At 46.0% G+C, this 14,843-nt stretch overlaps 1 protein-coding gene across 1 annotated transcript; it reads left to right on the top strand.

Moving 5' to 3' along the window:
• The first annotated feature begins 984 nt into the window (after nucleotides 1-984).
• Nucleotides 985-3,964, top strand: LOC123411043 (probable galacturonosyltransferase 9). Its single transcript, XM_045103965.1, has 2 exons — nucleotides 985-2,205; nucleotides 3,351-3,964. The coding sequence occupies exons 1-2, from the start codon at nucleotides 985-987 to the stop codon at nucleotides 3,627-3,629; spliced, it is 1,500 nt and encodes a 499-aa protein (XP_044959900.1). The 3' UTR covers nucleotides 3,630-3,964.
• Nucleotides 3,965-14,843: the final 10,879 nt, after the last annotated feature.

Below are 14,843 nucleotides of genomic sequence, written 5' to 3'. Positions count from 1 at the left end.
ACTGTGTATTATCTTCTCAAATAATTAGGCGTCATATGGTTACTGTATGGTTATTGTATGGGCACTTAAAATAATATGTAAAGCCTATCAAGATTTACGTTTGTCTTAATTTTTAAAAGATTATTTATGGGCGTTTTTTAAACCATGACGGAGGGAGTATAATATTAACTGTGATACTCTTATTACTATCAGCCTTTGGAATAGAGTAGCAGAGGATTAGAGCAAGTACAATAAGGTACAGTCAGCAGGCTGTAAGGATTAAAATACTATATTTTTGCTTAGTTGGATGAGAAAGAAGGGAAGCGGGCTCTTCGTGAAGAGCCAACTCTAACACGTGCTCCTAGGTGCTTTGTGAGAATGAAAGATGGGCCATATATGATAAAAGTAGTACTCTTTTATAGCAAACTATTATACAAACTAGCTATAAGATGGGCTATAAGACTGTTTATAGCCAACAATTGGCTATACTATTAACCATGCTCTTAGCACGAATTTTGCTGAGTCTGTCACCATTAAATTGAACTTTTCCTCTCGTCAAAATCAACACGCGATACTGGAATGTCAGCATGTCGTAAATCTTGCCAGGCTGGTTGGATTTGGTCCAGTCCGGCAAGCCTCTTCTCACTTCGAAACATCACAGCAATGTATGCCATGTAGGGCTCACCGGTGACAAGCCCCGCATGTCATTGAGAGCCCGCGACGGCTCCCGTTTATCCGGTGGCTTAGGCAAACCAAAAGCAAACAGTCCATGTCACCGCCGCTACTATGTCACTGCTACTGGGCCCAACGTATTAAACCCCCAGCAACCCTCCCCGGTGATGAATAACCTCACCGACAAGCCTACGCACTGACAGTTGGGCCCACGCCGTCCCTGGGTCCTACTCGTCCGTCTCCATTTCGCCGCAGCTCAGATCCGCGGCGCACTACCCACTCCACTCCCCCCCCCCTACTCGGCTGCTCCCTCCCCAGTCCCCACTCCGCCCGATGGCCGGCGGCCGCCCGTTCCGGCCGTCCGCGCCGCGCCGCGCCGCGTTCGCTGCCATGCTGACGCTCCTCCTCTTGGCGTCCCTCGCATTCCTCCTCTCCTCCGCCCCCGCCGCCGCCTCCTCCCGCTCATCCTCCCCGCCGTCCCGCCTCGCCGCCATCCGCCGCCACGCCGCGGACCACGCGGCCGTCCTCGCCGCCTACGCCGCCCACGCGCGCAAGCTCAAGGAGGCCTCGGCCGCGCAGTCGCTCTCCTTCTCCGCCCTCTCCTCCGACCTCTCCGCGCTCTCCTCCCGCCTCGCCTCCCGCGGCTCCCTCCCGGAGGATGCGCGCAGGCCCCTCGAGAAGGAGGCCCGCGAGCGCATCAAGCACGCACGCCTCCTCGCCGCCGACTCCAAGGAGGGCTTCGACACGCAGTCCAAGATCCAGAAGCTCTCCGACACCGTCTTCGCCGTCGGCGAGCAGCTCGCCCGCTCCCGCCGCGCCGGCCGCATGTCCTCCCGTATCGCCGCCGGCTCCACCCCAAAGTCCCTGCATTGCCTCGCCATGCGCCTCCTCGAGGCCCGCCTCGCCAGGCCCTCCGCCTTCGCCGACGACCCCGACCCGTCCCCTGCATTCGAGGACCCCTCGCTCTACCACTACGCCATCTTCTCCGACAACGTCCTCGCCGTCTCCGTCGTCATTGCCTCCGCGACGCGCGCCGCCGCTGACCCCTCGCGCCACGTCTTCCACGTGGTCACCGCGCCCATGTACCTCCCTGCGTTCCGCGTCTGGTTCGCGCGCCGCCCGCCGCCGCTTGGCGTGCACGTCCAGCTCATCGCCTATTCCGACTTCCAGTTCCTCAACGCCTCCTTCTCGCCGGTGTTCAGGCAGATTGAGGCCGGCAAGAGGGACGTGGCATTGGTCGATTACCTGAGATTCTACCTCCCGGACATGTTCCCGGCGCTGCAGAGGGTAGTGCTCTTGGAAGATGATGTGGTGGTGCAGAAGGATTTGGCGGCGCTTTGGCATGTCGACTTGGATGGGAAGGTGAATGGCGCTGTGGAGATGTGCTTCGGGGGGTTCAGGAGGTACAGGAAGTATCTCAATTTCACGCAGGCCATAGTGCGTGATAGGTTTAGTCCCAGTGCCTGTGCGTGGGAGTATGGGGTCAATGTGTTTGATCTCCAGGCATGGCGACGGGATGGCTGCACCGAGCTGTTTCATCAATACATGGATCTGGTGAGTTGCGGCAATCTTTCGTTACAACTTGTGGCATTCACTATTATTATGTACATTGCATTTATCTGTGGTTGCATCAGTTATTTGTTATGTTTGGTGTCTGATAGGTGTTATGTGGAAACTTAACTAACTAGGGTGCAAGTTCTACTTAAGTTTCTTTGTCACTGTTATTAGGGTCATCATGGGATTTGGCACCTTCATTTTCCCTTGAATTTCTTGAGTGAGCATTAAGTATAGTAGTTTTGTTCCCAAACATCATTTATCTTGGTAAAATGTTTTGGAAGGAACTCTTGGGAAACAACTCCATTAAGCTCGACATTGACCACATATCATATGATATGATATATAAATGTTCCAAAATTAGATGGAATGGCCTTTGCATTTGCACAATGTGATCTTATATAGCATAGGCTGGTTGTAATTTTTCGCAACTCAAAATTTCCGCAAGTTAGTACCTTGCCATCTTGTGGCTACAATACTCACTTATCTTTTAAGATTGTATAGGTACAGATAACATTCAATGGATGTGCTCACGCTCGTCTAAGTACATATTAATAGGAGTGGCTAGGGATGCCTTCTTTTTAGTTCAAATGTAGGATAGTTTGTAATTAAGGCTTACCAAATTAGTGGTCTGGATGATGTTTTTTCTCCTCTTTGAGAATCTCATGATACTTTTATCTTTAGAATACCTAAATATGTGCCATTACCTTTTTTTTCCTTCTTCTTTTTATTCATTTTCTCAGAATATGCAAATATAAAGTCTAAATGATGTGTCATCAACTATTTTGTTTATAATGGTAAATGCTGTATGTGGTATGAGTATGACCTTGACTGTCGACTTCATGGCATTACAACATGTTGGCCAGAAAAGTTCCTAAGTGAAACTTGGGTGTTATGCAATTGATTTTTGTTTTCTTAGCCCTAAGCATTTATATACGATGGCCAAATCTACAACCACTAAGCTAACAGAAACAGTATAATATATCACTGTGTTCAAATATGTCACATATGTAATGCCTGTAAATAATTTTACAAATGATGTTCTCACTTGCTAATTTTTGCATCATAATAGCATGCACAGTTCTGTGTACCTCACCAAAGCACTGATATATGTATGACTATATGACTCGATATTCTCATGGCAGAATGAGGATGGTGCACTCTGGGATCCAACATCTGTTCTACCAGCAGGGCTGATGACATTCTATGGCAATACTAAGCCACTTGATAAGTCATGGCATGTGATGGGTCTTGGATATAATCCAAGCATCAGCCCTGAGGTTATCCGTGGTGCTGCAGTGATACACTTTAATGGAAATATGAAGCCATGGCTTGATGTTGCTTTCAACCAGTACAAGGCTCTGTGGACCAAGCATGTAGACACTGAAATGGAGTTCCTGACACTATGTAACTTTGGTCTCTGAAGAAATGCTCCAAAAATAAGGCAACCACCAATATATTGTTCTTTTATGGGCAAAGAGTCTGCACGTGAATTATCTATTTTTATCTGTAGTGAAGTTTCTTACCTTTGTGGTGGTCAATTATGTTCGTGTAGGTTTTGTAGTTTGTTGATGATAGTATTTATTTTGTTACTGTAGCTAAGATGTATTAGATCATTGTGGTATAGTCGAAGACTCAAAGTATGTTATAGGTGAACATCTGTGTACTATCTGTAGCAAACATATCTCCAACTGTATTTATGGAAAGGAGGAAAAAGATATTGTATCCAGAATGAAAATTTATGCTTTTTATTATGTCACCTTATTTTGTTTCACTAACGGTTACTGATAATAATGGTTTTGAGTATGATGCTGCCATGTTGTGAGCGAAATTCCGTAGATTGGCACTTCATCAGCAATTCCTTCTAAAAGTTGTTCATTCGAAGACTGCTCCTACCTAGATTCTCACCTGCTATCTGGAATCCCAGGTATGCTAACTGGATCCTCTACACCTGAAGATGGATGTATATTTAATCTTTATGTGACTGTAGGCATTTAGTGTGAATGCTTGCTTTTCTTCCATGTACTGTATTTGATTATCTTCCCCTCAAACGACTAAATACTTGTACTTCTCACTGACATCGGTAGAATCTTATATGTATTAAATACCACATATATTTATTATCTCCATTGCTTGCTGACTTTTCATCAAACTTGCACAAATTCCTTCGAAAATGGGGAACTCTAATGTATATGATGTTTATCATGCCTGTTCTTTTAGTATAGTATTGTTTTTAGAGTTATCCATTCTTCCCTTAAGGAAGTTTCTTCTTCTAGTAGGTATCTATTCCCTTCTCCAGTGAAGAGTGTACATTTAAATTCAAACTTTGTCCATACAAGAGTGTACTATCTTCACAATGTACTTTAAAGTAAAAAAAATGTTTCTTTCTCATCACACGGTAATCAAGACCAAGAATATTCTACGCATGGTCTCCTTAATTTCTACATGCACTTAGTTCATTGGTGGGTAGGTAATTACAAAGAGGGAGATGATGACTTGCACCTTTTCAATGCATTTTTACTCCACTTCATAATTTGTCTTAAAATTTCTGTATGTAAACTTTTTATCGGACGGAGGGAGTATGAGCAAGTTGGATTTGATTTACTACGAGTATGAGAACTTGTGAATCTCGGTATTGATGATTTGTTCCAAGAATGCCCACAACTTGTGAATCTCAATTTTTTTATGATGGATCGGGTGGGCGAGTTAGCACATGGAGAAACAGGAAAAAATCTGTCTACGTTGCGCACCATGCGTGTCTTAAACTCTTAACTGCACGTTGCCGCGCCTGTCCTTTTTATCAATAGAATTATTGTAATGTGTTCTTACACACATATACATTTATCATTAATCAAATAGTTGATTGGGGCTTGAATTTGATGTTTATAGAAAAATTAGAGAGTGACAAACTACTTTGACCATGTGTATGATTATATAGGTAAGCATGAGTACAACACTTCTCAATACATCTCAAGCTAAGGAGCAAACCTAGAGCTCATTATACTTTTTGATACATGACAACTATGATTTGATAAATCATGAAGGGGTAATATTTTATTTTCCCATGAAAATTAGAGGGAAAATATAGCCATGCATAACATCAACCCTATAAGAAATTTATGAATGCTGGTCGAAATTGTAGTACAACACAAATTATCTATAAGTTGAAAATTTGCTCTATGCCCTCATGAAACCAAATTATATTTACTACCTTACAACACTCGACTTTGTCTTCTTGTTTAGCCTTCCAGAAATACTTTAAGCATGCATAAAAAACTGCTCAACTAAGGCCCTGTTTGAAACCACCCGGATTATATAATTCAGTTTTTATAATCTATTATGTCTTCAAACATGACAGATTATGGTGTAGATTATAAAAACTACATAGACAGATTATTAAAAACTCATAATCTACTCTACACCAGCTAAAATCAGATTATGAATTGCTAATGATCCATTACCCTTGTAAAGTTGGAGATAATTACAATCCTACCACCGCCACCCTCCTCTTTAAAAAAAAACAGAGGGCGGACAGGTCATTATGCAATGTAAAACCTGGGTTACATTTTATATAATCTAGCCTCGAAACATGTCCACCTGGATTATTTTTATAAACCAGATTATATAGTCTACCTTCATAATCCAGATTATCATAATCTATTGTGGTTCCAAACAGGGCCTAAATGGCACCGATTTTTTCCTGGAGCAATCCGACAAAAACAAACTTTAAAACGTGGCGGTTGGATTAGTGAAAGAATCCTTATTTTATAGAAATAAAATGATTGCCTAAAAACTGACATGTAAAATTATATCCAGAACAATTTAGTCATCACTATTTTGTCCTAGTCAAAACACATTTCATAATTCATATATGTGTCATAGTCTTCAAAAGTTCATCCTACAGCAATTGTGACACATGCGGTTATTGCAATCATGAAACAATAAAAAGATGTAAGCACTTGGGAATAATCACGACTACATTTGTATACGTCACATAATTCATATATGTGCCATAGTCTCTGAAAGCTCATCTTACAACAATTGTGATACATGTAGTTATTGTAATAATCAAACAATAAAAATAGGCACGCACCTAGAAATAGTCAAGATGACATCTATATATGTCAAAGTTCAAATATCCCGAGAAGGCCATGGTCACCTTCAATAAAGTCCAATGTCTCATAAAATTGGCCAAAGATATTGGCGGAGAGAAAAGAACTAATCACTAATCCACAGAACTTGATTAGCCCAACATGTTTAGATAACATCCAAATACATTATATTGAATAGGAAATATAAGGGAAAAATATGTGTAAGCAAATGCCATATGCGCATTTTTATCCTAGTAGCTGAGAAGATACCTAGAATCATCATAGACCTTAAGTTTGTGGCTGAACGTATGCATTCTTGTAGTTGCCAATCTCACATGTATAACTATATCCAGGTTACTTGCTCCACTATCGTTTTCATCTATAGATGCAGACCTTTAGCAACTGATATGGTCAAACATGTTTTTTATTGCATATCCTGCGACACAAATCAACAATGAACAAAGCATAACTTGCTCCAGCATTGATTTCATCTATAGATGTAGATCTGTAGCCAAACATGTCTTTTATTGCATACCATGCCACACAAATCAACAATGAACAAAGCACAGTTCAGCAATAGCACGAAATCAAAAACAAACATTATATGGTTGTGAGGTGGGGTTTACGGATGGAGAAGAAGTAGTATAATTATTATAGCTATCTGTTGATCTACTAATTAGGGTGAGTGATCTTCATCAGTCAATCAGTATGTTAAACCTGTTCAACCTACTATAAGAAGTTCAGGAACGGATCCTGAAGGAAAGGAAAAAAGGGTGCAGATCAGGTGACCATCAAAAAGAAGGTAGCACACCTTCACCAACCTCGGCAAAGAGCATCGCACATCTGCGACATAGGAAGGCTTAAAGAGGAGGTGCTGCGAGCCTGCCACAGCCGACCAACATCACCGGAAAGAAGGGAAACTTTGATGGCCAAACAAAACGAGAAAGCACCAGCCCTGCTATAGGAGACACAAATTCCCAAGGAAGAGGAGCACTGGCACGTCCCCAACCATCATCATCGGGAAGGCAGAGGAGACGCGACGAGATGGATTGATGCACGAGGAAGACAAATGGATAAGTACACAGGTCCCTTCCATCTCCACTATAAGTATATCGTGTAAGAGAGATAGACGAATAATTGCAGGGGAAGGAATAGCAGAGAGATGGAAGAAGGCGAAAGTGCGGTGGCCATCTTGGACAACATCTAGCCTAGGGACGCCTGTTCTATTGGCGAGGCCACCAAGGAGCTGGGAAGTTGTGTCGAGCTTGGCCGAAAGTGGTCTATGTCACTCGACACAGCATGTCATGCACTCCGTCGAACAAGTGGATGGCAGTGCGGGAGCAGAATAAAATTAACAAACCAATATGTCAAATGCGACAATCGGGGGAGATCATCTAGATCAATATTGGAATATCATCTAAGCTCACCTCAACTTGTGGACTGTTGAAACTTTCGGTCACCGGCAACCGAGGAAACATCTGAAGTGGGAGAGGAAGAGGATTTCTCTCATCCGCCTTTACTGGATGCTGACAGATCCCGAGTCCTCCTCCCACATTGTGTCCACCGACGAACCCCTCACCAGGTCCAAGTGATGGCTACATGCAAGGAGCGAGTAGGCGACTGTGAACCGTCACTTCCTTCACGACGTGGGGTGAGGAGAACACCGGAGGCCCGAGCAGAGGAAGAAGGAGCGGCGTCTGGGGTGGGGAGATCACCTAGATCAATATTGGAATATCATCTAAGCTCACCTCAACTTGTGGACAATTGAAACCGTCGGTCGCTGGCAACCGCGGGGAACACCTGAACTGGGAGAGGAAGAAGATTTCTCTCATCCACCTTTACTTGATGCTGGCAGATCTCGAGTCCTCCCCCCCACATTGTGTCCACCGACGAACCCCTCACCAGGTCCAAGTGATGGCTACATGCGAGGAGCGGGTAGGCGACTATGAACCGTCACTTCCTTCACGACGTGGGGTGAGGAGCACGCCGGAGGCCAGAGCAGAGGAAGAAGGAGCGGCGGCTGGGGTGGTGAGATCATCGAGATAAATATTGGAATATCATCTAAGCTCACCTCAACTTGTGGACTATTGAAACCGTCACTCGCCGGCAACCGCGGGGAACACCTGAACTGGGAGAGGATTAGGATTTCTCTCATCCACCTTTACTTGATGCTGGCAGATCCCGAGTCCTCCCCCCACATCGTGTCCACCGACGAACCCCTCACGAGGTCCAAGTGATGGCTACATGCGAGGAGCGAGTAGGCGACTTGAACCGTCACTTCCTTCACGACATGGGGTGAGGAGAACGCCGGAGGCCAGAGCGGAGGAAGAAGGAGCGGCTTCTCAGGTGGGGAGATCATCTAGATCAATATTGGAATTTCATCTAAGCTCACCTCAACTTGTGGACTATTGAAATCGTCAGTCGCCGGCAACTGCGGGGAACACCTGAACTGGGAGAGGATTAGGATTTATCTCATCCACCTTTACTTCATGCTGGCAAATTCTGAGTCCTCCCACCACATCGTGTCCACCGACGAACCCCTCACCAGGTCCAAGTGATTGCTACATGCGAGGAGCGAGTAGGCGACTCTGAACCGCCACTTCCTTCATGACGTGGGGTGAGGAGAATGCCGGAGGTCGGATCAGCCGAAGAAGGAGCGACGTCTGGGGTGGGGAGATCATCTAGATCAATATTGGAATATCATCTAAGCTCACCTCAACTTGTGGACTATTGAAACCGTCAGTCGCTGATAACCGCGGGGAGCACCTGAACTGGGAGAGGATTAGGATTTCTCTCATCCACCTTTACTTGATGCTGGCAGATCCCGAATCCTCCCCCCACATCGTGTCCACCGACGAACCCCTCACGAGGTCCAAGTGATGGCTACATGCGAGGAGCGAGTAGGCGACTTGAACCGTCACTTCCTTCACGACATGGGGTGAGGAGAACGCCGGAGCCCGGAGCGGAGGAAGAAGGAGCGGGTTCTTAGGTGGGGAGATCATCTAGATCAATATTGGAATTTCATCTAAGCTCACCTCAACTTGTGGACTATTGAAACCGTCAGTCGCCAGCAATTGCGGGGAACACCTAAACTGGGAGAGGATTAGGATTTCTCTCATCCACCTTTACTTGATGCTGGCAGATTCTGAGTCCTCCCACCACATCGTGTCCACCGACGAACCCCTCACCAGGTCCAAGTGATTGCTACATGCGAGGAGCGAGTAGGCGACTCTGAACCGCCACTTCCTTCATGACGTGGGGTGAGGAGAATGCCAGAGGTCGGATCAGACGAAGAAGGAGCGGCGTATGGGGTGGGGAGATCATCTAGATCAATATTGGAATATCATCTAAGCTCACCTCAGCTTGTGGACTATTGAAACCGTCAGTCGCCGACAACCGCGGGGAACACCTGAACTGGGAGAGGATTAGGATTTCTCTCATCCACCTTTACTTAATGCTGGCAGATCCCGAGTCCTCCCCCCACATCGTGTCCACCGACGAACCCCTCACGAGGTCCAAGTGATGGCTACATGCGAGGAGCGAGTAGGCGACTCTGAACCACCACTTCCTTCATGACGTGGGGTGAGGAGAATGTCGAAGGTCGGATCAGACGAAGAAGGAGCGACGTCTGGGGTGGGGAGATCATCTAGATCAATATTGGAATATCATCTAAGCTCACCTCAGCTTGTGGACTATTGAAACCGTCAGTCGCCGACAACCGCGGGGAACACTTGAACTCGGAGAGGATTAGGATTTCTCTCATCCACCTTTACTTGATGCTGGCAGATCCCGAGTCCTCCCCCCACATCGTGTCCACCGACGAACACCTCACGAGGTCCAAGTGATGGCTACATGCGAGGAGCGAGTAGGCGACTTGAACCGTCACTTCCTTCACGACATGGGGTGAGGAGAACGCCGGAGGCCGGAGCGGAGGAAGAAGGAGCGGCTTCTCAGGTGGGGAAATCATCTAGATCAATATTGGAATTTCATCTAAGCTCACCTGAACTTGTGGACTATTGAAACCGTCAGTCGCCGGCAACTACGGGGAACACCTGAACTGGGAGAGGAAGAGGATTTATCTCATCCACCTTTACTTGATGCTAGCAGATATCGAGTCCTCCTCCCACATCGTGTCCACCGACGAACCCCTCATCAGGTCCAGGTGATGGTTACATGCGAGGAGCGAGCAGGCGACTGTGAACCGTCACTTCCTTCACGACGTGGGGTGAGGAGAATGCCGGAGGCTGGAGCAGAGGAAGAAGGAGCGGCGTCTGGGGTGAGGTCGTAGGCACATGAGACGGGGCCGACTGTGGGACTTGACCTGTCACCTCGACGCACCACAACGCCGTCACAAGCCTCCTCCGTGATATTTCTCGATCGGGCGGTGGCGGATGCAGGAATAGATGAATAGACGAACAATGGTCGCGCGAAGGGAGGAGGCGTGCTTCACTATTTTTGGATGAAGCGGGCTTCACGCGAGAGTGAGGGTCCAATTAACCAGAAGCCTCGCTTTCAGTCTCCGGAGCAGCAACCTATTAGGACAGCTGAGCCAGTAATTAATAGTTGCTTTCTAGGGAGCTACATAGACGAGATCTAATGGAAAAAAACGCCCCGATCAAAAATATGAAGGGCCAGAAATGCCTAGTGCGTGAGAGGACAGGAAAGTGGTGCCGTTTTATTGTCGTAAAAATAGACGACCGACTTGACAGAACATCATCAAAAATAAAATGTTTAGAATGTGGCACAATCCGTTGAATGAAGTAAGATGGATGGAAATCCATTAAATGGAGAAGTTTATGTTAAAACATGTAAAAACAAGGGGTAAAAACTGTAATTTACTCTATTAATTATGATGTACATAATGTAACATTGATTATCTTATTTGATAGATAACACATACTCCCTCCGTTCCTAAATATAAGTTTGTTTAGAGATTTTATTAGAAGACTATATACGGAGCAAAATGAATGAATCTACCCTTTAAAGTATGTTTATATACATTCGTATGTAGTATTCTAATAAAACCTCTAAAAAAACTTATATTTAGGAACGGAGGGAGTAGTATGCAAAAACTAATAGTTGTTCTTGTAATATGTATATCGTGTTGGTATTCCTTTTGAGGCAGTTTCATAGATCAATTTTTTTTACAGTTCATCTGGCATTGGATCCCATTGCACTATCTATTCGTGTATATGGTTGCTCTTATGATAATTGTAATTTCCTTTTTATGTACTTATTAATTATAAAGCCCAAGATGCAGTTGTGACGCCCTCGATTTGATCATACGCTAATCATACACGCAAATGCGTACGACCAAGCTCAAGGGCTCATGAGAAGATATCACAACACAACTCTAGACACAAGTAAAACATACAAGCTTCATATTACAAGCCAGGGGCTCGAGGGCTAGAATACAGAAGCTCGATAAACACACGAATCAGCGGAAGCAACAAATATCTGAGTACAGACATTAAACATGAGGTGCCTTAGAGAAGGCTAACACAAAAGATACAACGATCGAACGAGCCGAGGCCTCCTGCCTGGGAGCCTCCTAACTACTCCTGGTCTTCAGCGACCTCCACGTAGTAGTAGGCACCGTTGGGGTAGCAGTCGTCCTTGGCGGGATACACCATCTCCTGGGCTCCATCATCTGGTCGCAGCAACGGATCGAGGGAAAAAGGAAGCAACGCAATGGTGAGTACTCATCCAAAGTACTCGCAAGACTGACACCAGAACTAGGCTAAGTATGCATCAGTATCAAAGGAAGGGGTTTATATGTGGACTGACTGCAGCAATACGAGAAAGAGAGGGAAGGCCTAGTCCTATCGAAGACTAGCATCTTCAGGGGTCTTGCAGCAATAGACGAGAGTAGAACAGGTAACACAAACAGTAGTCATATTGTTGCAGCAATATTAATATGAGGTCGCGCCCAAAGATTCTCCCTCGACTCCCTGCGAGGAAGCAATCCGGAGCAACATTCTAGTTAAGTAACAGTTGTAGTTGTATAAGATCGAGGCACAACTCCAAGTGGTCCTGTAACCGTGGACACGGCTATTCGAATAGTTAATTTTCATCCCTGCAGGGGTGCACCAAGTTTCCCATCACGCTCGATACACTCTGTCCGAACACACTTTCCTAGGTCATGCCCGGTCTCGGAACATGGACACATCGCAGCCCCACCTAGACTCAACAGAGAGGCCAACCCGTTGGTCTAAATCCTAAGCACACAGGGGTCATGGGCCCATCACCCTTTGCACTCCTGCTGTCCTGCATGATCCATGGGCGGCTGAGGTCAGTCCTAGCACCCTTATTACAAACGCCATGCCTATCCGGACCACTTGGGTGTTGGGGAACGTCGCATGGGAAACAAAAATTTTCCTACGCGCACGAAGACCTATCATGGTGATGTCCATCTACGAGAGGGGATTTCCGATCTACGTACCCTTGTAGATCGCACAGCAGAAGTGTTAGTGAACGCGGTTGATGTAGTGGAACGTCCTCACGTCCCTCGATCCGTCCCACGAACCGTCCCGCGATCTAGTGCCGAACGGACGGCACCTCCGCGTTCAGCACACATACAGCTCGACGATGATCTCGGCCTCTTGATCCAGCAAGAGAGACGGAGAGGTAGATGAGTTCTCCGGTAGCGTGATGGCGCTCCAGAGGTTGGTGGTGATCTGATCTCGGCAGGGCTCCGCCCGAGCTCCGCAGAAACGCGATCTAGAGGAAAAACCATGGAGGTATGTGGTCGGGCTGCCGTGGAAAAGTTGTCTCAAATCAGCCCTAATACCTCTGTATATATAGGTGGGAGGGGAGGGGCCTTTCCTTGAGGCTCAAGGAGCCCCAAGGGGGTCGGCCGAGCCAAAGGGGGAAGTCCTCCCCTTCCAAACCGAATCCAACTTGGATTGGAAGGTGGAGTCCTTCTCTCCTTTCCCACCTCCCTTTTTTTTTCTTTCTCTTTGATTTATTATCCTTTGGCGCATAGGGCCTTCTTGGGCTGTCCCACCAGCCCACCAAGGGCTGGTGCGCCACCCCCAAGGCCTACGGGCTTCCCCGGGGTGGGTTGCCCCCCCCGGTGAACACCCGGAACCCATTCGTCATTCCCGGTAACTCCGAAAACCTTCCGGTAATCAAATGAGGTCATCCTATATATCAATCTTCGTTTCCGGACCATTCCAGAAACCCTCGTGACGTACGTGATCTCATCCGAGACTCTGAACAACATTCGGTAAACAACCATATAACTCAAATACGCATAAAACAACGTCGAACCTTAAGTGTGCAGACCCTGCGGGTTCGAGAACTATGCAGACATGGCCCGAGTGACTCCTCGGTCAATATCCAATAGCGGGACCTAGATGCCCATATTGGATCCCACATATTCTAGGAAGATCTCATCGTTTGAACCTCAGTGCCAAGGATTCATATAATCCCGTATGTCATTCCCTTTGTCCTTCGGTATGTTACTTGCCCGAGATTCGGTCGTCAGTATCCGCATACCTATTTCAATCTCGTTTACCAGCAAGTCTCTTTACTCGTTCCGTAATACAAGATCCCGCAACTTACACTAAGTCACATTGCTTACAAGGCTTGTGTGTGATGTTGTATTACCGAGTGGGCCCCGAGATACCTCTCCGTCACACGGAGTGACAAATCCCAGTCTCGATCCATACTAACTCAACGAAAACCTTCGGATATACCTGTAGAGCATCTTTATAGTCACCCAGTTACGTTGCGACGTTTGATACACACAAAGCATTCCTCCAGTGTCAGTGAGTTATATGATCTCATGGTCATAGGAACAAATACTTGACACGCAGAAAACAGTAGCAACAAAATGACACGATCAACATGCTACGTCTATTAGTTTGGGTCTAGTCCATCACGTGATTCTCCTAATGACGTGATCCAGTTATCAAGCAACAACATCTTGTTTATAATCAGAAGACCCTGACTATCTTTGATCAACTGGCTAGCCAACTAGAGGCTTGCCAGGGACAATGTTTTGTCTATGTATCCACACATGTATATAAGTCTTCATTCAATACAATTATAGCATGGATAATAAACGATTATCTTGATACAGGAATTATAATAATAACTATATTTATTATTGCCTCTAGGGCATAATTCCAACAGTCTCCCACTTGCACTAGAGTCAATAATCTAGCCCTCACATCATCATGCGAATTACATTGTAATAAATCTAACACCCATACAGTTCTGGTGTTGATCATGCTTTGCCCGTGGAAGAGGTTTAGTCAGCGGGTCTGCTACATTCAGATCCGTGTGCACTTTGCATATATTTACGTCCTCCCCTTCGACGTAGTCGCGGATGAGGTTGAAGCGTCGTTTGATGTGTCTGGTCTTCTTGTGAAACCGTGGTTCCTTTGCTAAGGCAATGGCTCCCGTGTTGTCACGGAACAAGGTTATTGGATTCAGTGCGCTTGGCACCACTCCAAGATCCGTCATGAACTGCTTCATCCAGACACCCTCTTTAGCCGCCTCCGAGGCAGCCATGTACTCCGCTTTACATGTAGAATCTGC

This window comes from Hordeum vulgare, chromosome 7H (assembly GCF_904849725.1).
Source record: "Hordeum vulgare subsp. vulgare chromosome 7H, MorexV3_pseudomolecules_assembly, whole genome shotgun sequence".
In the NCBI taxonomy this organism is placed as follows: Eukaryota; Viridiplantae; Streptophyta; class Magnoliopsida; order Poales; family Poaceae; genus Hordeum; species Hordeum vulgare.
Note: the sequence above shows the minus strand (reverse complement) of the source record. Positions and strands in the feature narration are given on the sequence as shown.

Bases quoted from the DNA above. Each gene is read 5' to 3' on its own strand.
- LOC123411043 (XM_045103965.1), top strand. From the start codon at position 985: ATGGCCGGCGGCCGCCCGTTCCGGCCGTCCGCGCCGCGCCGCGCCGCG. The intron at 2,206-3,350 runs GTGAGTTGCGGC...TTCTCATGGCAG, and splicing joins TTCATCAATACATGGATCTG to AATGAGGATGGTGCACTCTG.